We start from the raw sequence: 24,654 nt of genomic DNA, 5'->3' as shown, positions 1-24,654 counted from the left end.
GGGGGCCAAATCTCGTCAACCTTGGGGTCGCGAGACACTGGGTGGGGGTCGCCAGATGCCTTCAAGAAACTAAGAATATTTTCGGAACAATTTGAGCCCATTTTTTGCTTATTTTTACCCTTTTTCTGCAACTATACCAAACTTTCCATATTTTAACCTATTTTCATCAATTTTTCTTGCCATATTTTTGCTCCTTTTGATGCATTTTTGCTACATTACTCCCATTTCTGACACTTCTCGATCAAATTTCGATGCCTTTTCTACACATTTTTTCCACTTTCAACACTTATAAACCCTTTCTACTTATGTTGACCCATTATTGTCACTTTTAATTTCTCTTCACCATATTTCATGCTTACTGTATTCTTGCCAATTTTTCCACATCAGTCATGCCCATTATTTGACCGTTTAAACTAATTGTTCCAATATTGACACTATGAACCCTTTTCACCACTTTGTCTGTTTTTGTCCACTCTAATTTACAAGTTTTAACCAATTTCTGTGGTTTTTAAAATCCCATTTCACCACCTTTTCTGGTCACTTTTAACCCATTTTATTTCTGATTAAAACAAGGATTTCCATCGTTAAGATGACTATAATAATAATAAACGTTCCTGGATAACAGTGGATATTATTCAGATGAATAAATAAATGTGGTTATCACAGATTCATAGAACAATGGACCATCATTTTACTGACTTTATGGATGGACCCCAAAAATCTCTCCTTTATTCCCCCTTATAGATGGTCCTGTCTCCACATGACTGTTCTTCAATGTTCATGTCTGTGTTCAACCACCTTCAGCTACAATGGGGGTCCCCAGGCTCTGGAACCTTTATTTTGGGGGTTGTGAGCTGAAAAGGTTGAGAACCACTGACCTAACTTATAGTGATTCTCAGTAACAGGAGCAGTAAATAAACCCAAACCTACAAACATGTAGGTGTGTGTGTGTGAGAGCGTTGAAGCATCAGCAGTTTTAATGGGAACAGGAGCAAGAAACACAAACAATGTGGGCGTGGCAGAGCTTGGAGGCCCCGCCCACTTTCCAGATGATTCCAACTGAAAGTTTCTTACTGCTAATAATAATAATAAGGCAACACAACAGATGACGATGGATGATGGGTTTCAACCAAATACTGATGGCCTGGAACAGAATAATTTAAATCCTCTGAAGACTTGTTGTGCGTTGCGTTGCGATGCCGTGTGATGAGCGCGTGGAAGCAGAATGAAGCGGTCTCTACGGTACACGGACCAGCACGGGGGGAAGCTATGGTCAACCAGGAGCAAAGCAGGCAGGCCTCCTTATTTAACACTTCTTCTTTATACAGATTCAGCACAGGTTCAACTGTTCGCCTATTTACACAAAATAAACCTCCAAAAGCAAAAGTCCATGATGGTGGAATGTAAAAAAAGTGGGGGAAAGAGTTAGCCAACAACGTGTTTGTGCAATGTTCGTCTGCCCACGGGTGAGATCAGAGTGGCAGAAAGTCCCTGCGATTGGTTCAAATTTTAAAAAAACAACAAAAAACACGTGGCTGCGTTAGAAACAAATGCCTCTTCATCCGTCAGATTGTGTCACGTGAACATTTTCCTTTATAAAGGCAGAAGCTCCCCTACCCTAAACCCCCCCAAAAAGACACTTTCAATTTGTAGCAACAGAAAAAAGGAAATAAAAACAGAAAGGATGGCGTAGTCCCTTCTTTTCTCTAGAGGAAGAGGAAAAGGAGGAGGAGCCAGAGTCTGTGTCCGAGCATCAGTTCATGCGCGCACACGCGTGTCCGTGATTTTTTTTTCCCGAGCGTGCTCAGAGGCGGCGTCCGTTTCCATAAAATAAAGCCTTGTGATCTGAGCAAAGGTCAAAGGTCAGCGTGGCGCTCCGTCTTCTTCAGGTGATTGTTAAATATGAGTAGAAAAGTTGGCCCGTTCTCTTTGGCTGAGGGGCTGAAAACAAACATCTGGTTCTTTTTTAATCTAATCTGTGGCAGAGCTAAAAATATCGACATGTGTATGTTACATTTGGCCGCTAACACACCAAACAATACGGGGAATGCTAGGTGCTTTAGCATTAGCAGTAACGGTGTGAAAGGATAACTGAATTATCTTTACACTCGCAGGTTTGGGCAGTGGGCTCTTCAGGTTCTGATGGGGCGCCAGGAAGAGTTGGTAGGATGGCAAAAACCGGCGCCGGCAACAGGAAGTCCATGTGAAGTGTGGTAGGGGGCGGGGCACGGCCGACCAACGCGCTCCCTAACCCCCCTCCCCTCCGCTGGCAGAGAGACGAGGCGTGAGCGACGATCAGTGGGTGTGGAAACCAGCCTGGTTGGTCAGAACCGCCCCGTTGACGCCCTGCCCGGGCTCCACCATGCCCCCATTACTCATGGCACCCACGCCCGTCCAGCCGGCCCCCGCAGCGTGTAAGTGACTGAGAGAGAGAGAGAGAATGAGGTGAAGTAGTTACATCATCAAGTGTTTGTCAGCAAAAAAGCATTTCTCGTCCCATACAGACAAGAAAGACAAGAATATATAAAACTAAAATACATGAAATGAAACAAAAAACACACAAGACAACTACAAATTTACAAAAATTACAGAGAAATTCAGAAAAACACAATAGAAATACACAAAGACAAGAACAATAAACAAATTTAACCAAAAAAAACATGAGTAATTAAAAAAAACACAAAATGATAAAAGCATACAAAACAGAAAAATACACAAGAACAACAAAAGACTATATATATATATATATAATATATATATATATATATAAAAACTAAAATACAACCAAGATAACTACAAATTTACAAAAATTACTGAAAAATTTACAAGACAAGAAAAAAAACACAAAACAGAAAATACACAAGGACAACAACAAAAAAAATATATAAAACAAACTAAAATATACAAAATGAAATAAAACATACAAGAAAAAACAAAAATTACAGAGAAATTTACAAAAAGACAAAAAGAAATACACAAAATGTTTAAAATAAAAACACACAAAATAAAAAAATAAGCAAAGATGATAAACAAAACTAACACAGAATTGTAAAAATTGACTACAAATACACAAAATGTACAAAAAGATGTTAAAACTACACATAATTCATCTAAAAACTCACAGGACTCCAAAACAAAACAAAAATAGAACAAAGACACAAAACACAACTAAGATGAGAAAAATGGCAAAAAAATTTAAAAAATATGGAAAAACAACAAAAATACACAAAAAATGCTCAAATTACTCTTTATTCTGATCATCAATGATACAATCACACTTATGTGGCCCCGCCCCTTGTGATAAAAGCCACCCGGCTCTGATATAAACAAAGCCACCTTCCCTCCATGTCTTTTATTTTGAAACCCAAAGCCGTGCATGTGACTCACTTGTAGCCCTGCTGGTCCCAGGTCTGTCCGTAGACGCCGTAGCTGGGCACCTGCCACCCGTTGGGCACGTACTGACCGATCTGCTGCGTGTTGCTGTACCACTGACCCCACTGACTGTATGGCTGGGCCGCAAAGCTCACCGTGTTCTGCTCTCACACACACGCACACGCACGCACACACACACACACACACACACACAAACACACACACACAAACAGGGAGGATGTTTACACTGTGTGAGAGTGAGTGTGTGTGTGTGTGTGTGTGTGTGAGAGGACTCGTACCTGTGCCATCTGTACCTGCTGGATGGGGCCCTGCACCATGTCTGTGGTTTCTTTGCCCCAGTAACATTTGACCACGTATCCTTCTATGGACGTCCCGTTAACGGACACGATGGCGTGAGCCGCTGCTTCATGGGAGTTAAATCTGCAGAAAAAAAAGGTTTGAAACATTTCATGTTGAAACAACATAAACACATTATAACAGCACCATGTTCTGTGATGATTTTCTCTGCCTTAAAGTCTCATCAATTAAAAAAAACATGTATTATTATTATTATTTATTAATGTATTAATTTGTTATTTTTATTGCCTTTTCATTTTTTTTTTAGCAATTTTTGGCCACATGTAGCGTCATGTTTTAGCAACAAATTCACCTTTAATGAAACAAAAGTACAGCACGGTAAACTAACAGTAGTGACATAACCTTTGTTTACGCACAAACAGAAAATTAAAGGTGCAGTAAAGTTTTTAAGATATCTTTTAGAAACATTTATTATATTTTCATAAACATGCTAACAGGATTTTCATAAAATAAAAATATTTTTAAATATATTTTCATCATACATTATCTATCATAAATGTATATTTTACAATGTGTTTTTGGGGGGAAAAATCTATTTGACTATGACATAAAATCTTGTTTTTTAAGTTGAAAATATAAAATATAAAACTAAAATAATTATAAAGGTTATAATTACAACTTATTTATTTACTGTATATTCTGTGGGGTTTGTTTTGTAATTAAAACGATGGAGATAAACTGGTGTAAAGAGAATACGACTAAGCAGTGCTAATAAATGACATCAGCAGTAATCAGATTACCTCACAAACGAGTATCCTTTCTCTGGAAACACACGGATCTCCATGATTTGGCCGAATGGCGAAAAGGTTTGTCTCATGATTTGCTCTGAAAATCAAAGCAGAGTTTTACTGGGAGCAGTGGGCGACCATCATCATCATCATTATCATCATCATTGACTCACCTGTGAGGCCCGTGGTCACGCCCCCACAGTAAACCGTACAGTTGCTGGGGCTGGACTGACTCACCACCTCATCAAAGGACAACTGCTTACTGTTGTTTGCTACGAGAGAAACACACGTACACACACGCAAACACACAGTGAATAAAATATGTCTCTTTTTTCAAACCTTTCACTTGTTAATAATCTGTAATCATTCTGAAAATACAAGTTTATTATTCATTTTGTGTATTTTTGTTGTCTGTCATTTTTTTCTCTCATATTGTGTATTTCTAATTGTTTTTTTGTCTTATTGGAGTAAATTTGTGTATTTTTATTTGCGTTTTGTTTATTTTTCTGAAATTGTGTGTGTTTTTTTAGATTCATTTTGTGTAATTTTGTTATCTGTAATTGGTTCGCTCATATTGTGTTTCTGTTGGGTTTTTTTTTTACTTTTAAGGAGTACATATGTGCATTTTTGTTCTCATGTTTATTTTTCTGTAATTTTGTGGTTATTTTGTATATTTTCCTGTACTTGTGTGTTTTTTTTAGAGTCATTTTGTTTTTGGAGTCATTTTTGGAGTCACGTTTTTCTATTAGCTCTGTCTGCTAGCATAGCATCTCTTCTTCACTGCAAGAATATCTGCATGCCAACCGACCACTGGGTTACCAGCGCCTTCTGCTGGTCCAAACAAATATCTGACGTAAATACAGGGCAATGACTGTTTTTTTTTTTTTTTAAAGTCCAATTGTTAAGCACAAAATACATGTTCAGTTGCACTTTTAAAAAGAAAAAGAACTATAATGCAGTTTTGCATTGTTTACTATAGAACCAGAATTTAAATTAATAGGCTTCTTCTTCATTTGTATTATCCTTTTATTTATTTCATTCAAGATTTATTTTTAGTTAAATTGCATTGTTTTGAATAGTTTATCAAGGGATTTTTTTGATAATGAAAAATAAAAGGAAAATAATACAGTATTTTTCAGTCATCATTCAGTTATTGTCAACAGTCCAATTTTGTAAAATAAATTGTGAGAGAATAGTATCGTGAACGCAGTATCGTGAATCGAATCGTATCGGGAGTTGAGTGAATCGTTACATCCCTAATCTTTGGAGTTATTTTGGGCATTTTGTTCTCATTTTGTTTATTTTTGTGCAATTTTGTGTGTTTTTTCAAATCATTTTGTATACTTTTTGTACAGTTTGTTGTCTTTTAGTGTATTCTTGTTGTCATTCATATATTTTGCTCTCATATTGTGGTTTTTTGTTTTGTCTTTTTGGAGTCATTTTGTGTGTTTTTTGATTAATTTAGTGTATTTTTGTTTTCCTTTCATACTGTGTGTTTTTTTGTTTGGAGTAATTTTGTTCTGCTGTTTAATCTTCTACAATTTTGTGTTTTTTTTATTCTTTTTGTATATTTTGTTATCTGTAATTTTTTGTTTCTGTTGATTTTTTTTACTTGTGTTTTTTGGGAGTCATTTTGAAATTTTGTGTTTTTTTATTCAATTAGTGGATTTTTGTTGTTAACCATAAATTTTCCTTTCCTTTTTTTTTTTTGTCTTTTTGGAATAATTTTGTCCCTTTTTGGGTTTTTTTGCCTTTTTCTGCTATTTTGCATTTTTTTGTTGTCATTTTTTAGCATTTTTCTGCGATTTTGTGTGTTTTTGAGTCATTTTGTACATTTATCTGTTATTTTGTCTGTTGGGAGTCACTACTTTGAGCTGCCACTTGTCCCTCGTCTGCTCTCGTGCTTTTAACACCAGAATAGGCAGAATAATAAATCCTTTTATTTACGTTAAACTGGTGCGTTCTGAGAACTCACATTCGTTGGCTGCTTTGGGAGCAGGTTTCCTCGTGGCCCAGTTGGTTCTGATCTGTCTCCCTCCCAACCACTGTCCTCCCATCTGCTGGATGGCGTTCTCTGCGTCCTGATGACACACACAAACCCACCAGAGTTACACACCCATCGACCACGGCCGATGTACTCACGACTCACCCATTTGTTGAAGAAGGAGACGAAGCCGTAGCCTTTGGACTTCCCCGTGGCCATGTCCTTCACCACCCGACAGTCACTGTGGACAGAAACCATCACCACACGTGTCAGTGCTCGACACCACGCCCTGTTTCCATCATTACATTGACAGGATAGTGAGAGACAGTGAAGAGGAAACTTACGAGATCTTCCCAAAGGGAGCGAACGCTGCTCTAATGTCGTCTGTGGTGATTTCAGGACTCAGATCTCCAACAAACACATGGAAGTGACCTGGAACAGAAAACAAACTCACACATTCACAATCAGCACAAAGCAGCGACACAAAGTTCTTTCAAAACAGTATTGACACTAAAACGTTGTATCTGGATACAATACTCCTTTGCAAAACTATTGATACTTTGCAGTACCTCAGATTACCTGAAACGTGTCATCATAGTTGAAGCTTCTTTTTGCAGAACTCTATTATTTTTTTTCAATATTTTATTAAATATTATTATTTAACCTGTGGTTCTGTTAATTGTTTCATTTTGTAATAGATTGTATTTTTGCATTTCTCTGGTTAATACAAATATTTCTAGGATTTTTGTTGTTTATCCCTGTGGTATTGAAAATGGTGTTGAGCATCGGTATCGAGTCTAAAATGTTAGTATGGTAAAAACCCTTCCATACTAAATCCATGTCAACAAACAGGACCAATCATCAATACATCTACTAAATATGACAAATATCTACTGTATAAATATATACCTTTAAATCAGTGCTTAAGAGTCTGGTCTCATTAATGTGCATGTAATACATCACCTGTGGGTTTTTATGAACAAAGACCTTCTAAACAAAACTAGAGCAGTACGAACTCCACTTTATTGTGATCACAGAAAACAAATAAAAAACCAGGGATTAACATTCTGAAACGGGAAAAATAATCTGAACCCTGTTTTTTATTCAGTTTATTAAAATCAGCCCCAGACTTGACACTTAAACGTCTCACATGCATGTTTTAGGACAATATCACACATTTACAAACTATTTTTCACCAGAAAACTGGTGAATGAATGTGTCCAACTCTACCCAGAATTCCATTCAAAACCTTGCGTAGTGGGCACATTATCCTGTGACTGAAAATGAATGCAGAACTTCATCTGTCATGTGTTTTTAATGTGTTGGTTCACATTATTAATGTGAAAAAGCTCTGGTACAGAGACAGGTTTAGCTGATGGTGTATTAGCTGAACTGGTGATCAGTTTACTTAGTGACACATGACAGCAGAAGCATCTCCAATCACACGGCTGTGTGGGATTTAGTTCAGAAATGTTTTAAAACCATATCACACATCTCAATGGGATTTTTCAAACAAGAAGTGCAGCAAACAGAACTAAACTAATTTCCCTCACAAACCTAATCTGGTGTAATTTCAACGTAACCCTCCCGGCTACAGTAAATCATCATATTGATATAAATATACAACAGTAATTGACTATTAACGTTATTTATCATGTTTGGTTAAATTTCAGGACATTTAATAGCAGTAAATTGTATTAAAAAAAGGGAAAACAAGGAAACAAATACAAAGGAAATTAATAAACAGTAAAATGTAAAGTCAGAGTCTCCAGGAGCCTCATTTGTAAAAGTGTGTCTAAGTAAGTTCACTTCAGCTGGTTTACTATAAAAACCAGGAAGTTTAACGATTTATAAACGAGTGCGCACGTATGTCCCACGCCTGTTTCCATTTAGAAATCACAATCAACTCGAAAGTTATCGCACGTGAGGAAACACCTTACTCCGCCCATTGGGGTGCCTATAAATGGTCAGGCTCCGCCCATATGGTGCCTATAAATCTGCCGAAGGTGGAAACACAATATTGCCAGGTTTTTTTTTTTTAATAACTCGTGGCGTACGCTTTCTTCTGTATGTACGCAGCGTTTATGAAAGAGTCTCCAGAGAAGTGGCAAACCTACTCTGAGGCTGTAAGTAACACCGTAGGGTGGTGACATTAACACAGAGTGAAGATTAATGGACTCACTGCTCGTGTCTTTCTTCTGGCTCGTCGGCGTCGTGGCCCAGTTGACTTTGACTTCCTGCAAGAGACAGAAGTGAAAAGGTCAGAGGTCAAGGTGGGAAAAGGAAAAGTTGATTCTGTCACACACACACACACACACGCACGCACGCACACACGCAGGAAGTTAAAGGGAAACCTTTTCACTCTCAGCCTCAGATATAATTTGGATCAACACTGGAGGAATTTAAGTTAAGGTCCAAATAACTTTAAGGGACTTACAAACAAGTGACTTATACAAACTTGTTCTACTCCTCAAATGGCCCTTCAACACCTGTTGAGGATAGAATATTTTACACTGAATGTTTTGCTCTTTAAATGGAGCCCATGATACAAACAATGACAGCGTTAAAGACGTGAGGGATCAGTTACACGTTAAACCACGTCACACACAGGATGGAAAGCACTGTTTTTGTACTTCATTATTAGTACGCACATCTGATTATAATCATTATTTAATAAAGTATTGTCCTTCAGATGTTTTATAAGATTTTATGTGAGATAAATCGTATTATAACCAGGACCTCAGATTTTCCCTTTCAGCTTTTAACCTTTTCTGCATCACGTCCACGTTATTCCACCTATTTTAGTTTTGTTTCATCATCTTTTCACTGTTTACATCCTTCACTGGCTAGAAAACTTCTCATTACAGAACGTGATTTTAGTTTTTTTCCGTCGATGCCATAAGGATGCAGATATAATTTTTGTTTGCGTTTCACCTTTTTTTTTTTTTTTTTTTTTTTACTAAAATACGGAATAGTTTATCTTAAATGGACCGCAGTTTTTAGGCAGGAAAATTTGGAATTTAATAATTATTATTGTGCTCTAGTTTGCACTTCCACACATAAATACACTATAAAACATGTACAACATCGATAAAATCAAAGCAATAAGTGAGAGACATCAGACCCTACAGGATCTTCTGGACAGTTTTTATGTAATTGGAGAAGATTTTATGGAATAATTGAGGAAAAATGCAGGATTTTGGAATAATTTTAAGCTCTTTTAACAATTTGAGAATAAAAATGACTGCCATCATGTGATATAAGCATGGGGGAAAATGTGACCTCTGCTGATATTGTGGCGTTTCATTAAATTTGTGTATTAATTTAAAGATATTTACCACTGAATGATATTTTTGCTCCTTTTAATGTATTTTTGCTACATTACTCCCATTTCTGACACGTCTACATCACTTTTCAATGTCTTTTCTACACATTTTTTCCACTTTCCAGACATTTTCAGCACTTAATCACTTTCCACCACTTTTCCACCTAATTTCACATAAGTTGACCCATTATTGTCACTTTTAACCTCTTTTCACCATATGTTATGCTTTTTTTGCCAATCTAACCACATTCACCATTTGTCATGCCCATTATTTGCCAGTTTAAATTAATTTCTCTTACTTTTTAAATTACATTACCCCCAACCCCTCCCACTTTTAACCAATTTCTGTGGTTTTTTTAAAATGCCATTTCACCGCCAATGTAGTAAAATTCTCGTAACACACCTAATATACCAGCGAGACATACAGTATAGTCTGGAAAATAAGATACAGAATAGTTTTTGTGAGCTTTATTTTGCACATTTATGTCATGTAGTGAATAAAATGTTATTTCTAATCTCCTGCTGGTAAAACCAGTGTAATGACATGATATGAAGTGTTTCTGTGCATATTTGCTACATGGTTCTGGTCTTCCCACTGAAGTGTTTCCAGTAAAAAACTGATGAGGTTCTTTAGGAGCACGATGGGGGGAGGCAGTACGAGTACAATAAGACCTGGACAAAGACACAACGTCCTCCAGAACAGCAGAGAGGATATCTTACCTTACCCAGAATCTTCCGACCGTTCATGGCTGCGATGGTAGCAGTGGCGTGTCTGTGCTCATAAAACTCCACAAAGCAATACGGGTCGTGACCTGCTGTCTGAAGTGGACACAAGGTGAGAGTTTAAAAAGAGGAGAAACAACAGTGACTAACATTCGATGAGTGAAAACACCCTATATCAGTCCACAAGGACAGAAGCAAAGTGTTTACACAGGAGAGACGCCGTGTTTTGGATCAGTGTTGAATGAAGTCAAAATAAAACGTACATCTACTATCATTTTACAGCTTTTACACGGTCCGATCTGTCCAAACAGCTCCAGGATCAGAGCCTCTGTCACGTCCCGGGACAGATTCCCAACATACCTGCAAACACAAACAGAACACAGTCAGAGTAAATATGAATCCATCTACATCATTTATTATCATTGCATGCAAAACAAATGAGAAAATATAGAAAACGTGTTAAAAATCCCAAAGTTTACCAAAATATTACATTTGGTTCAACTATTTATCATCCAGTCCTGATGCTAGGTTAGCCAAGATGCTAACAAAGGTTTTACATCCTTTATTTATAATAGGGGGAAAAAGCATTTAGTCACTGAATGAAATGTTAAGGTTTGGACTTTTTTATTTGGAAAGTTAATTTCTTATTTATAAAAAGAACAAGTGCAGAGGTCAGAGAGACGGAAATGTCAGTTCTCGCACTAAACCTGACAGATATTATTCTAATATTTCTGAAATGAAAATACAGTGCCTCTCAAAAGTACTAATACACATTTTGTCAGATTTACAACCATAAACATAAAGATTTGTTTTACTGAAAGTTCACACAAGTAACAGACAACTGTGAAGTGAAGGTAAAACGATACATGATTCTGTTATTATTTTAAAAATAAAAAAGTGAAAAGTAGGGCGTGCACAAGTATTCATACAGCTTTTTTCTGAGTGCATTAAATTGCCTTTAAAACAGGGATGGTGACCTCCAGTCCTCGAGGGTCGGATTCCAGAGACTTTTAGATGTGTCTCTGCATCAACACACCTGGTTGATATCAATGTGTTGTCATCAAGCTCTGCAGAAGCATGACAATGAGCCATTCATTTGATTCAGGTGTGTTGGAGCAGGGACACATCTAAAAGTCTCAGGGATCCGGCCCTCGAGGACTGGAGTCCGCCACCCCTGCTTTAAAACATTCCTAATGACTGCTGAATGTTCACACCTTGCCCTAATGATTAAATAGAGGCCACCTGTGTGTAATCTACTCTCTGTATAAAAACAGCTGTTCTGTGAGGGCCTCAGAGCGATGGTTGGTGTGTATTGGTCACTAAACGACATCATGAAGGCCAAGGAGCACACCAGAGAGGTCAGGGATAAAGCTGTGGAGACGTTTAAAGCAGTAAGTTATACCAAGATTTGAACATCTCACGGAGCACTGTTCAAACCATCATTTGGAAATGGAAACTTACCAAGACAAGGCCGTCCACCTAAACTAACAGATCGAACAAGGAGAGCACTGGTCAGAAAGGCAACCAAGTGCCCCAAGATGACTCTGGAGGAGCTGCAAAGTACTGCCGCTGAGCTGGGGGACAACTATCAGTCGTACTCTACACAAATCTGGCCTTTATGGACCAGTGGCAAGAAGAAAGCCATTATTGAAAGGAGGCCATAAGGAATCCGGTTTGGAGTTTGCCAGAAGTCATATGGGGGACACAGCTACCACGTGGAAGAAGGTGCTTTGGTCAGATGACACAAAAATGTAACTTTTTGGCCCAAATGCAAAACGTTATGTATGGCGCAAAGCTAACGCTGCTCATCGTCCTGAGTGCACCATCCCCAGTGTCAAATATGGTGGGGGGAGCATCATGCTATGGGCTGCTTTTCTTTAGCGGGGACTGGGAAGATTGTAAGAATAGCTGGTTAGATGGATGGAGCCAAATACAGGGACATTTTGGAGGAAAACCTGCTGGAGTCAGCAAGAGAGTTGAGGCTGGGGAGAAGATTCACCTTCCAGCAGGACAATGACCCTAAACACAACGCTAAATCTACAATTGAATGGTTTAAAACAAAACATATTCATGTGTGAGAATGGCCCAGTCAAAGTCCAATAGAAAATCTGTGGAAAGACCTGAAAATGCTCTCCATCTAATTTGACAGAGCTCGAGTTGTTTTGTAAAGAGGAATGGGCTAAACTTCCTGTCTCTAGATGTGCAAATCTTGTAGAGTCATACCCCAAAAGACTTGCTGTTAGTCCAGCAAAAGGGGGTTCCACAAAGTATTAACTCCTGCTGTATGAATACTTGTGCATGCCCAACTTTTTGGTTTTCTATTTTTTGAAAAACAACAGAATCATGTATCATTTTGCTTTCACTTCACAGTTGTCTGTTACTTGTGTGAACTTTTAGTAAACAATTCAAAATAAAATGTTTATGGTTGTAAACATGATAAAATGTGCAAAAGTTCAAGGTGTATTAGTACTTTCGAGAGGCACTGTATCTGTGTGAGACGGACTAAACGCTCAATGTCAGTACATTACATAAGGCTTAATCACAAAAAACTATATACAAAATGATCACAAATACACTTAACATAGAAACCTACACAAGTGCACAAAATTCATTCAAAAACAAACAAGAATACATGACAGAAAATAAATGCACAAAATGATTTTAAAAAACACAAAATGGCAAATAACTATAAAATTCACAATATAACAGAAAAACATGCGAAACTGCACAATATGAATCCAATACGGCAACAATTACACAAAATCAAAAAAACAAAATCAAGAAAAATACTTAATAGAAAAAAATTACAAAAAAGCACAAAATGATTCCAAGAACACACTGAACTGCTAAAAACACACGACAAAAAAAAACAAATAAACAGATACACATACAACTACAAAAGTGCACAAAATGATTCCGAAAATACAGAAAAAAGAATCCAAAAACAAAACAAAAATACATTATATATATTTTTTTTAATGCATTAAAGGATCTCGAAAACACACAAAACGACTAAAATACACAAATAAATCGACTCAAATAATACACAACAGAAAAACATACAAAAACAACAAAAATACAGAAAATGAATCAAAAACATAATTAAATAAATATAACAAAAAACTAAAATTAATGCACAAAATGATTTTTTTTTTTTTTTTTAAACACACAAAACAAAAAACAATTAAATTGACTCCAAAAATACACAAAATAACTCCAAACACACAAAATCTAAATCTCAGACGTCATTAAAGACTAATTCACTTCCTTGAATTGTGCCAAAAATGCTTAATACAATTAATGGCATTAACTCTAGTCATTCATTTCCTATTTATACACAAGCACACACACAGATCACTTTTTAAAATAATAATAATTTAAAATAATCATATTAACAATATTGTTATTTTTCCGTTTGTTTTCCTGGAATCACTGAAAATCAGAGAGTTTATTCATCTAATTATAATATAAGATGACTACAGGCTGTGACTGAGTGATAGTTACTGTAAATGTAGGGAATTGTGTTACAGTATAACAATAACAGTAAGTTACACTCAACAATAGTGTCCAGTCAGAAGGACACACAGTGGTGACAGGCCGGGCAGTGCCACACACAACTCAGTAATAAACACATTTATATTCATTCAACAAATAGCAACTGTTCTGTTGGGAATGCATGGGAAAGAACACAGATTATTCAGACATTCAATACATAATCATAATTTAGTTACTTAAGAGTTGCACGTCAGCCAAGTTTCTCGTGCTGTTTACTAATGATGGTTCATTGTTAACAGAAGTCCATTTAAAAACATGATTATTTAAGGGGTTTTATGCACCAAACTGTAATGCAAAGGAAAACATCACGTTATTGTATTACTAAAATAAAGTGAATTTCATGCTATTTGACTACTTTATTAATAGTAACAGGCCGAAGGTTTTTGATGCTGTTTACCAATGATTGTTAACAGAAGTCCATTGAAAAATAGGATTATTTAGGGGTTTAAGCACAAAATGTATGTAATGCAGGGAGAAAACATCACATTATTTTATTAATAAAAGAAAGTGCGTGTCATGATATTCAACTATTTAATAGTAACTGACCAGATGTTTCTAGTTCTGTTTACTAAAGTTATTTGATGACAACAGCGACCAAAAGTTCATTGGAAAATGTAAAGATTTAAGGCTTAAGTTTGCACATTATATTCCAGATGAAAAAAAAAAAAAAAAAAAAAAAAAAAAGACTGTAATTGTTATTATTATTCAAATAAATATGCTAATAGTAACAGGATAAACGTGTTTCTTATGCTGTTTACCAATGACTTCACATGGTTGAACTCTATTGAAAAATATGATGATTTAAGGCTTCCGTGCTGGACATCCTTATAACGAAAAACAGCCTGATTTTTATGAAACACATTTACATTATTTTTCATCTTATTTCCTCATTAGTGACGTGTAATAAAGTGCTTTAGTTGTTGCTCGCATTTGCAAAACACGCGAAATGATTCAATGAAACAACCCGCGAGCTAACGAGTGAATGTAGCTGCAAAGCTAGCGTTAAATTACGCGCAAAGTGTTTGATTCGGAAGCGGCTACAGTCACAGTAATGTGTTCATCTGTTGTTTGAAGATGATTGAAGTTGTGTTTTTAATGAGCCGAGGCGTTAGATGGTTTCACGGAGATGTTTTGTGGCAGTTTTGGGGCCCAGTCGGAGCTAACGAGCCGTTGGTGACGGACGCACCGACACTCACAGGGTTTTGGGCGTCTCGTCGTCCATCCTGCTTCACTCCGCGGACCGAAAACAAGTCGCAACCCTGGGGGAAAATCCACGACTGTCACGGGCGGCTGCCGGTGAAACGGTCCGGTGGTTTTATTTTATCTAAAGAGCTCGTAGAGCGGCGACGTTAGCTCCAACAACACCGAACAATGGACCGCCGACAAAGATGGAGGAAGACCGGGGCCCAGCCGGACCGCGCATGCGCAGCAGCCACAGGCGCCGCTGAGGGAGAGATTACAAAATAAAAGCACAAGACACGAGGTTTTAATTTGAACAAAAAGGCTCCAATGTAGGGCTGTCAAAGACATTTTAGTTCAGTGAGCCGCAGATTTAAGGCGAGAAAACGAGCAATTACAACATTAATTTTCCTAAGTTTGCACTTTACACTACATATAAATATGATACATAAAATATGTAAGGTGCTGACCATATTCAGGCAATAAGTGACAGATGTCAGTCCCTGCGAGATTTTCTATTTTAATTTTAATTGATTTTGTGACCATTTTTTTTATTTTTTATTTGGGGGAATTATTTGAAACTATTTGAGATTTAAAATGTCTGCAGTCGTGTGATAAAAGGATGGGAAAATCCTCCAAATATTGAGTTTCATTAAATTTGTGTATTTAGAAGGGCTGAGAGATCAACAACTGAATTATTTGGTCATTTAAACAATGATTCATTTTAACATTCTCCTGCAGGCCGAATTGGATGGTCTGAAGGGCCAGATTTGGCCCCCGGGCCTTGAGTTTGACACATGCTCCAATGCAAGTCATAGTAATGAAACACAAAGGTCATTGTTACAAGATAAAATATATATTTTCGATGAAAAAATTATCAAGTTAGTTACAAGAAAAATAGTAGAGATTATGAAATAAAAAAGCCATAAATGAGATGAAAAGTCAAACTACGAAATAAAAATTCCTATTTTGAGATTAAAGATGATAAAACAGAAAATAGAATGTTGAGATAAAAATTATAGAATAAGCCATAATTTCTGATATTAGCCACATTAATTCCAGCAAGATTACTTTTGTCTTCTTCTCGTTTCATTTATTCAGACAACATTGCCTCAGGAAATTTACTTTGATCTCCTGACAACTGCCAGTCTTCTTCAGAGGCGTCTGCTAATTGCTTTAATGTTTCTTCTGAAGTTTCCTTGACTTCCACGTAATAATTCCACCAAAACTCTTTTTGAATAATATGTTAAGGTTTTATTCACGGGCGACCGTGGCTCAGGTGGTAGTGGGTCGTCTTCTGATCGAGAGGTTGGGGGTTCGATCCCAGTACCTGACTATGTGTCGAAGTGTCCTTGGGCAAGACACAAGCGCTATATAAAATCAAGTCCATTTACCATTCTGTTCTCTTGTCTGAATAAATGAAACCTTAACTGCAAAGGAAACACCAAAGCGATGAGCAGATGCCTCTGACAAAGACTGGCAGTTGTCAGTTGAAACATGTCGGGAGATCAAAGTGGATTCCCAGAGAAACACTTGCCCGATTAAATTAAATTTTAACATATTATGTAAAAGCATAACTGAGATGAAAAATCAAAATGACAACATTAAAATAAGTTCTGATGAACTACGGCCGGGCCCACAGAACATCTCCACACCAAATAGCACGAACCACCTTCCAAAGAATTAAGTGAAATAACTTCCACTAAATAAAACAAATTAAATTGTGCACCGTAGAGTTGAATTGCCTTCTAAACAATACATCACCCGACTATATTCCAATAAATTTAGAAATTACAGGAAAAAAGGGTGCCCCCCCCTTTCAAAAAAGGTTTTTCGAGAGGCTCTTGACATCCGCTCATAGGGCAACGAGCATTAACGGAAGAGTAGTCATTTGAAAAATGGGCCCCCTGTGTGCCCCCGTGGCACATACGGAGCAATGGGCCACATTTATATATTGGTATGTGTCAATGATTGAAAAAATGAGAAAACGACTTTAATGGAAATTGCCCAAAAAAAAGGGTAATTTAATTGTGTGAGGCATAATCATAATCTATGTTGAATTACCTTTGAAACGATATATCACACGACTATGTTCCAATACATTATGAAATGACCAGAAATGGGGGGCCCCTTTTCAAAAAAAGTGCTTTGAGCGTCTCATCATATTCATTCATAGAATATTCATACCAAACTGCATTCTGATCTAACGAGAACTAACGGTGGAGTAGTCACTGGAAAAATTAAAAATGGGGTCCCCTGGTACCCCTGTGACACATACGGGTAATGGGCCCCATTTATATATTGGTGTGTGTCAATGATTTGGTACCACCAACTGTCATAATATTTGACTCACAAATAAATGAGAAATCGACTTTTTTATTTTGTGGCCCCAAATTGAAAACTGGGCTCCGAGCGTGGATGCGAACACATCCATAGATTATAGCGACCAAAGTTCAGCCTGATCTGTTACAAATAACAGAGGAGCAGTGATTTTAACAGTGAACGCAGTGAGTGGCGTTTTGTGTCCGGGAGCTCGGCCCAAAAAAATCATAATTATTAGATAAAAAAATTTATTTTGAGATTAAATTCATAAGTAACACTTAATGGATAAAGACTAAAGATTATAAAATATCCTCATTTCTGATATTAACCACATTAGTTTAGGGTCTTCTTTTCAACTTCAGACTAAAGGCTCCTTTGAAATAAATGGCATAAAATCAACCAGGACCAGTGGACAAACCAGTACAAATGAAAGTGAGGAAAAACAAACTCTCCTGAAGACGTCACGGCCTCCTCTCAGCAGCCAATCAGGAGAGCTTGTTCAGTTGCCATGACATCAGAATGTGTCCTGTGATGAGAGTAGCTTGGTTTTAAAGACCACGCTACAGCAGAGGTATAAATAGAGGCTGTGAGCGCATCCTCTGGGGATTCTGAGAAAAAATGACTTCCACTAGGGGGCGTCAGAGCGACACAGTGTTCCGCAGGCTCATTTTTTGGTAATATTTTGTTTATTATCAATTAAAAAAAGATGATTGTTGAGCAGTAAACGCAAAGAAATCCTTTAAAAACATGTTTTTATAAATTAAAACCCTTTACAAAGAAAAATAATCGTTGAGCCCTTCCAGATATGACAAAATTATTATCACACACACAAAAACATTTTATGGCAAAACATATATTTTAAACAAATGCAACAAAGTGATGAGCCAAATTTATCATTATCAAAGATTAACAGTTCAAGTGCAGCCTCAGTTTGTGTGGATACAAATAAAACAACTGAGAAACATAAATTACAATGAGTCCACAGGTGTAGGTGTGTGTGTGTGTGTGTGACGCTGCGGTGTGATGATGTCACAGACTAGTCCACACACGCAGCGGTGCACGCTCTCATCTGGGACACGCGCTGTGGTCGGTGATCAGTCGCTCCATCCTCTTGATCTTGCGTTTGTTTTTGGGCATTGGTTTGTCGTACATGCCGTTCTTCAGCAGGTGCTCCTTACTGTGGTGAACCTGGGCCCCGTGCTGCAGCTGGAAGGAGCACAAGGCCCTCAGAGGCCGCAGGAGCACCTGCACACACACACACGCACGCACGCGCACACACGCACACACACACAGTCTGTTAACAAAAGGACATCCAGCGAAAGCAGGCATGGGCAATTAAATACCAAAAAAACTGTTCAAAGACACACAAAATGACAACAAATATACATAAATTAACAGAAAATTATACAAAATGAGAGCAAAATTTCAAAAAACTAACAGGATAATAAAGGAAACAACAAAGCACAAAATAAATCCAAACACACAAAAAAAGGCAAGAAATATGCACAAAGTGAATCCAAAAACCAACAAAACGGAAACAATTATATTTAAAATGAATCCAAAAAACACTCAAAACAACAAATATACATAAAAGAAAAGAAAAACATTCAAAAAGAACCCAATAAAAATGATTCCAAACACACAAAACAGCAGCAAATATACACAAAATGACAACAAAAAAACACAACCACAGGAAAATACCAAAAAAAAGACACCAAAGACATACGAAATGACAACAAAATACATAAATTAACAGGATAATATACAAAACAAAAATACATAAAATAGATCCAAACACACAAAAAAGGGCAATAAATATACAAAAAATGACACCAAAAACACACAAAACAAGAAAATTACTTAAAATAACCCAACAAAATGCACAAAATGATTCCAAAGCACAAAAAAAGCAAAAAATATAAACAAAACGACAAGAAAAAAATACACAGAATGACTAAAAAAAAAAAAACACACACACACAGCAAGAAATATACATAAAATAAAAAAAATACAAAAATACACAAAATGATTCCAAACACACAAAAACGCAACAAAAATACACAAAATGACAAGAAAAATACTCAAAAACACAAGAAAATGACAAAAAACGACTCCAAAGACATAGAAGATAAGAAAAATATACAACAAAATGACTGCAAAAACACACCGATTGGTCATTATTCTAATGCTGACATGAATGTTGATCATGTGACCCTCAGATCAATCACATGTTTGTGGCCCCGCCCCGTAATAAAAGTTAAATTACTGAACATTGTTATTTTTCCCTGCATCTTTTGCATTAAAAATCAAAGCCGTAATCGTGGCGCCCTCACCTCCAGGATGTCCTCGTTCTCCTCCAGGATGGACAAAGCCACCGCGGCGCACTCCAGCGTGGACAGGCAGATGTTTGAGGGCTGCGTTCTGATCACGTACTGACTGGACAGAGTCCTGCTCAGCTGGACCTGTGGAGCGAAGCAGAGGCACCGTTAGCGTAGTTAGCGTAGCATGCTAGCAGCAGCCTGATCACTGTACACGGACTGATACGCAGACGTGGAGTAGTAGTACTTTAAAACTGTCACGCTTTGATTTTGACTTCCTGGTTCTGGTGATTAGGCCACGCCCCCTCCTCACCTGTCTGGGCAGGTGGAACAGGCTGTTCTTCAGGAACATGTTCTTGGCTTGGCTCCACGTGCCATCGATGATGATGATGTTGTGCTTAGCGTTAGCGGCTAGCTCCCCAGCGCGCACCACCTCCTCCAGGCTCTGGGACTGAGGACCCGGGTACAGGATCAGGGTCCGGCTGTCCTGGCACACCGCAGCCAGCTCCGGGTGCCTGAGGACGGACAAGATGGACCAGCATTAGGGACTAGATCTGGATCATGACATCACACCAAATCACTCAGAAACACAGAAAAACACACAAAAACGTTAATAGGAGAAGAATATACAAAGTAACAACAAAAATAACTACATGACAGAAAAATACACAAAAGGAGAAACAAAATACACAAAAACAAAATAAAAATCAACAAAAAAAACAATATAAATAGGTAAAAAATATACTAAATAGCTTAGCAAATGACTCAAACCAAGCACTAAAAAGAACAAATTACAGAAAAATACACAAAAGGACAAACAAAATAAAATACTCTAAAAAATGCAAAACAATATAAATAAGAATTAAATACACAAAATGACAAGTGTATATATAAAAATAACAACAAAAATACACAAAAATTACTCCAAAAGCACACAAAATAACAACAAAAAACACAAAATGAGAGAAAATAAACCTAAATGACTTCTAAAACACAGGTTTTATTCATCCTTTGAGATAATTCACTCTGATCGAGTGTAAAAAGTTTTGTTTGTTTGTTTAAAAAGTGATGCATAAATCAGTGAACCATGTGGATGGATGGATGGATGGATGGATGGATGGATGGATGATGTCGTACTTCTCCTCAGTGAAGCGTCTTCCTACGATAATGTTGCACTTGGCTGGAGGTAAACAGGCAGCGAGCAGAGGAACAGTTCTAAGGACTCGACTCTCCTGGAAAGAGAAAGACAAACAGAACAAACGTCACGACTTCTAAAAAAGCCCACAAAATGAAAACAAAATTTACATAAATTAACCACAAAATATGAAAAAAATTAATCAAAACACATGAAAACGGCAAATGACAAAATGACACTAAAAAATAATAATAATACTTTATATTTATAAAATAAAAACATTAAAAAAAGAGAAAAATGCACAAAATGATTCCAAACACACAAAACAGCAGCAAATATACACAAAATGACAGACAGACACAGACTGACAGGTGAATGATTTTTGTTGTGTTTTCTTTAACAGATCATGAGTGATAATGACGGTGTTACAATGACGGTGTTATAATGACGGTGTCAGAGTGACGGTGTCAGAGTGACGGTGTCAGAGTGACGGTGTCAGAGACACTGTGATAGTGACGGTGTTATAATGACGGTGTTATAATGACGGTGTCAGAGTGACGGTGTCAGAGTGACGGTGTCAGAGTGACGGTGTCAGAGACACTGTGATAGTGACGGTGTTATAATGACGGTGTTATAATGACGGTGTCAGAGTGACAGTGTGACAGTGACGGTGTGACAGTGACGGTGTGACAGTGACGGTGTGACAGCGACAGTGTGACAGTGACGGTGTGATAGTGACGGTGTTATAATGACGTGTCAGAGTGAATGGTGTGATAATGACGGTGTGATAATGACGTTGTGACAGTGTGACAGTGACGTTGTGACAGTGACAGTGTGACAGTGACGTTGTGACAGTGACGGTGTGACAGTGACGGTGTGACAGTGACGGTGTGACAGTGACGTTGTGACAGTGACGGTGTGACAGTGACGTTGTGACAGTGACGGTGTTATAATGACGGTGTCAGAGTGACGGTGTCAGAGTGACGATGTCAGAGTGACGGTGTGACAGTGACGTTGTGACAGTGACGGTGTGACAGTGACGGTGTGATGGTGTGATAGTGACGGTGTGATAGTGACGGTGTGATAGTGACAGTGTGATAGTGACAGTGTGATAGTGACAGTGTGATAATGACGGTGTGATAATGACGGTGTGATAATGACGGTGTGATAGTGACGGTGTGATAGTGACGGTGTGATAGTGACAGTGTGATAGTGACGGTGTGATAATGACAGTGTGATAATGACAGTGTGATAGTGCTTGTGCTGCTCACCTCTGCAGGATGCTGCACTACGTACAGGCACGTGTTAACGTCCAGGGCTCGTGGAGGCAGGAAGGGACAGAGACACACCTTCACAGGTCGACTGCACAAGGACAACGTGTCAACGATCATTATAAGAGACACAAAAATCTGCACATTACAGGTACATCTAAAACAATTAGAATATCATGAAAATGTTCAATATTTTAGTCACTCATTTCAGAAAGTCAAACCCATATATGATATAGATATAGATATAGAGTGAGATATGTAAGGCTTCTGAAAAGTATGCTAATGAACGTACTTTTCAGAAGCCTTACATTTTTGTTTCAAATATCCTTTTTTTAATTGATCTTATGTTATATTCTAATTTAGCGAGACACTGAATTTTGGGTTTTCATTATTTGTAATCATGAGTCTATATCATATATGGGCTTGACTTTCTGAAATGAGTGACAACAATATTGAACTTTTTTATGATATTCTAATTTTTTTTAGATGTACCTGTAAATCCCCACTGTAATGGGTTTACTTGTAATCCAGCTGAATGGTGAAAAATCCATGACATTTCGTTAATGTTTAAATAATTTGAAGCTAAATAACAACACCAGTATTGACACTAATTTGTTGGAAATCATGAATTAAAACAGCTTTACTATTAATCACTGTTATTGGTTATTTTCGCTAAAGCTGGTCAACAGTTAACACGGTAACAGACATGTCCGTTACACCTAGCGCCGGCTCTCACTCAGCTCTGCTCACCAGCAGCGCACACAGGTCGGTCTCCTCTCCTCCACCTCCACCGGGAGGGCCGCCAGGTCCCCGAAGGCGTCCACTAGACCCTCGTCCTCCGAGGGGCCGTCGGAGGATTCTGGGCCGGTTTCTCCAGCGGTCACCGGGGAGCACAAACCGGCGACATGCTCCATCGCGGAGTTAGCGTGATGCTAACTTTTCCCAGGGCCCGTAAACGCAGCGCAGGTGTAGAAATATGACGACTAGAAAATGCGTTTCTTCTTCTCCCTTCATTATTAAAAAATAAAACAACAATGCGTACAGATATTATTAACAGCTGTTTTATTTTGTGGACTAAATATTTTCGTCACAGTTTTTGTTGACTACGTTTTTTGAGTGACAATAACTAGATTATTATTATTATTATTATTATTATTATTATTATTATTATTATTATTATTATTATTATTATTATTATTATTATTATTATTATTATTATAATTATTATTATTATTATTATTATTATTATTATTATTATTATTATTATTATTATACTATATCGAAATATATGGAAGCCCATTCCCGGCAATAAAAAAACATAGGAAAAGTAAAATAATAATAAATCATTCTTAAATCAAAATTACGAGATTTACTAAGTCATAACTATAAGATAGTATCTCAATTATACTATTATGAGATACTACTCATAATTACGTGATACTAAGTCATAATTATACTAGTCAAAAAAATTAAGAAAAGTTAAAAAAAAAAAAATTTAATCTAAGTTATAATTGTGAGATACTATCTCATAATTATATATATAATTATATCTACTTATTGAATCTTTTAAAAAATGCATCAACTCTTATTAGTCAACTATATCTATAACAGACTAAGTCGACTAAAATATTAATGTCATTTGCTTGACTAAAACTAAACTATAACTGAAATAGTCCTAATGACTAAATTTGGACAAAAACTACATTGTATTTCAGTCAAAAGATTGTGATTAAAACTAGATTAACATTTTTAAAAATTTACACTAAACAGTTAAATGGCGTATATAGCATTAAAGTGTATATTTAACATTTTGTGAGTGGGCTTAAAGTGTTAGAATCTAAAATTAATTTGTACTTTTTATTTTTTAAGTTAAATTTCGACCCAAAGAAAATCAAAATATTCAGTTATTATCGTGTTTTTGACACAAAAAAGCTCCAAACATCAGAATGTCACAAAACCAGTCCCAAAATAAGCTGCATTTCTCATCTACTCTAAATTGCTCTATATCCACTCACTTATTTGAACATAATTTCGTATTAAACTGTAGCTCATAACTGCCCCCTGTTGGCCAGGAGGGAAAAGTGTGACAATACAAGTGTATTGGAGCTACAAAATCCCAATTTCATTCATAAATATACAATAATTACACATGTTATAACAAGTTATGGTTATGCTTAAATATTTGATAAACAGAAACTATTATTTAGTCCCTTATATTGTCCATTGGGATTATTTATGTTACTAAAATACTTTTAGTTTTACGTGCTACATCTTTGCACAAATACCTGTTTTTGCTACATCTTACATTTTCTAAATGTCCTCGTTACTTTATTCAAACCAAAAACGTGTCACCAATAAAACACA

General features: G+C 36.9%; 2 protein-coding genes across 2 annotated transcripts; both read right to left on the bottom strand.

Annotated features, from left to right (window-relative positions):
- Positions 1 to 947: 947 nt before the first annotated feature.
- LOC114473289 (nucleolysin TIA-1-like) lies at positions 948 to 15,473 on the bottom strand. Its single transcript, XM_028462822.1, has 12 exons — positions 15,262 to 15,473; positions 10,774 to 10,870; positions 10,508 to 10,606; positions 8,645 to 8,699; positions 6,807 to 6,894; positions 6,628 to 6,703; positions 6,454 to 6,559; positions 4,652 to 4,750; positions 4,491 to 4,575; positions 3,672 to 3,813; positions 3,388 to 3,533; positions 948 to 2,422 (listed from the first exon to the last, which is right to left on the bottom strand). The coding sequence occupies exons 1-12, from the start codon at positions 15,285 to 15,287 to the stop codon at positions 2,296 to 2,298; spliced, it is 1,146 nt and encodes a 381-aa protein (XP_028318623.1). The 5' UTR covers positions 15,288 to 15,473; the 3' UTR covers positions 948 to 2,295.
- A 1,994-nt stretch (positions 15,474 to 17,467) lies between these two features.
- On the bottom strand, positions 17,468 to 23,235 carry dtwd2 (DTW domain containing 2). The gene is made up of 6 exons (XM_028463069.1): positions 23,041 to 23,235; positions 22,291 to 22,381; positions 21,022 to 21,116; positions 20,198 to 20,399; positions 19,900 to 20,028; positions 17,468 to 18,811 (listed from the first exon to the last, which is right to left on the bottom strand). Exons 1-6 carry the CDS (start codon positions 23,202 to 23,204, stop codon positions 18,632 to 18,634), a joined length of 861 nt encoding a protein of 286 aa, XP_028318870.1. The 5' UTR covers positions 23,205 to 23,235; the 3' UTR covers positions 17,468 to 18,631.
- Positions 23,236 to 24,654: the final 1,419 nt, after the last annotated feature.

The sequence above is a fragment of the Gouania willdenowi genome, chromosome 12 (assembly GCF_900634775.1).
Source record: "Gouania willdenowi chromosome 12, fGouWil2.1, whole genome shotgun sequence".
NCBI lineage: Eukaryota > Metazoa > Chordata > Actinopteri > Blenniiformes > Gobiesocidae > Gouania > Gouania willdenowi.
Note: the sequence above shows the minus strand (reverse complement) of the source record. Positions and strands in the feature narration are given on the sequence as shown.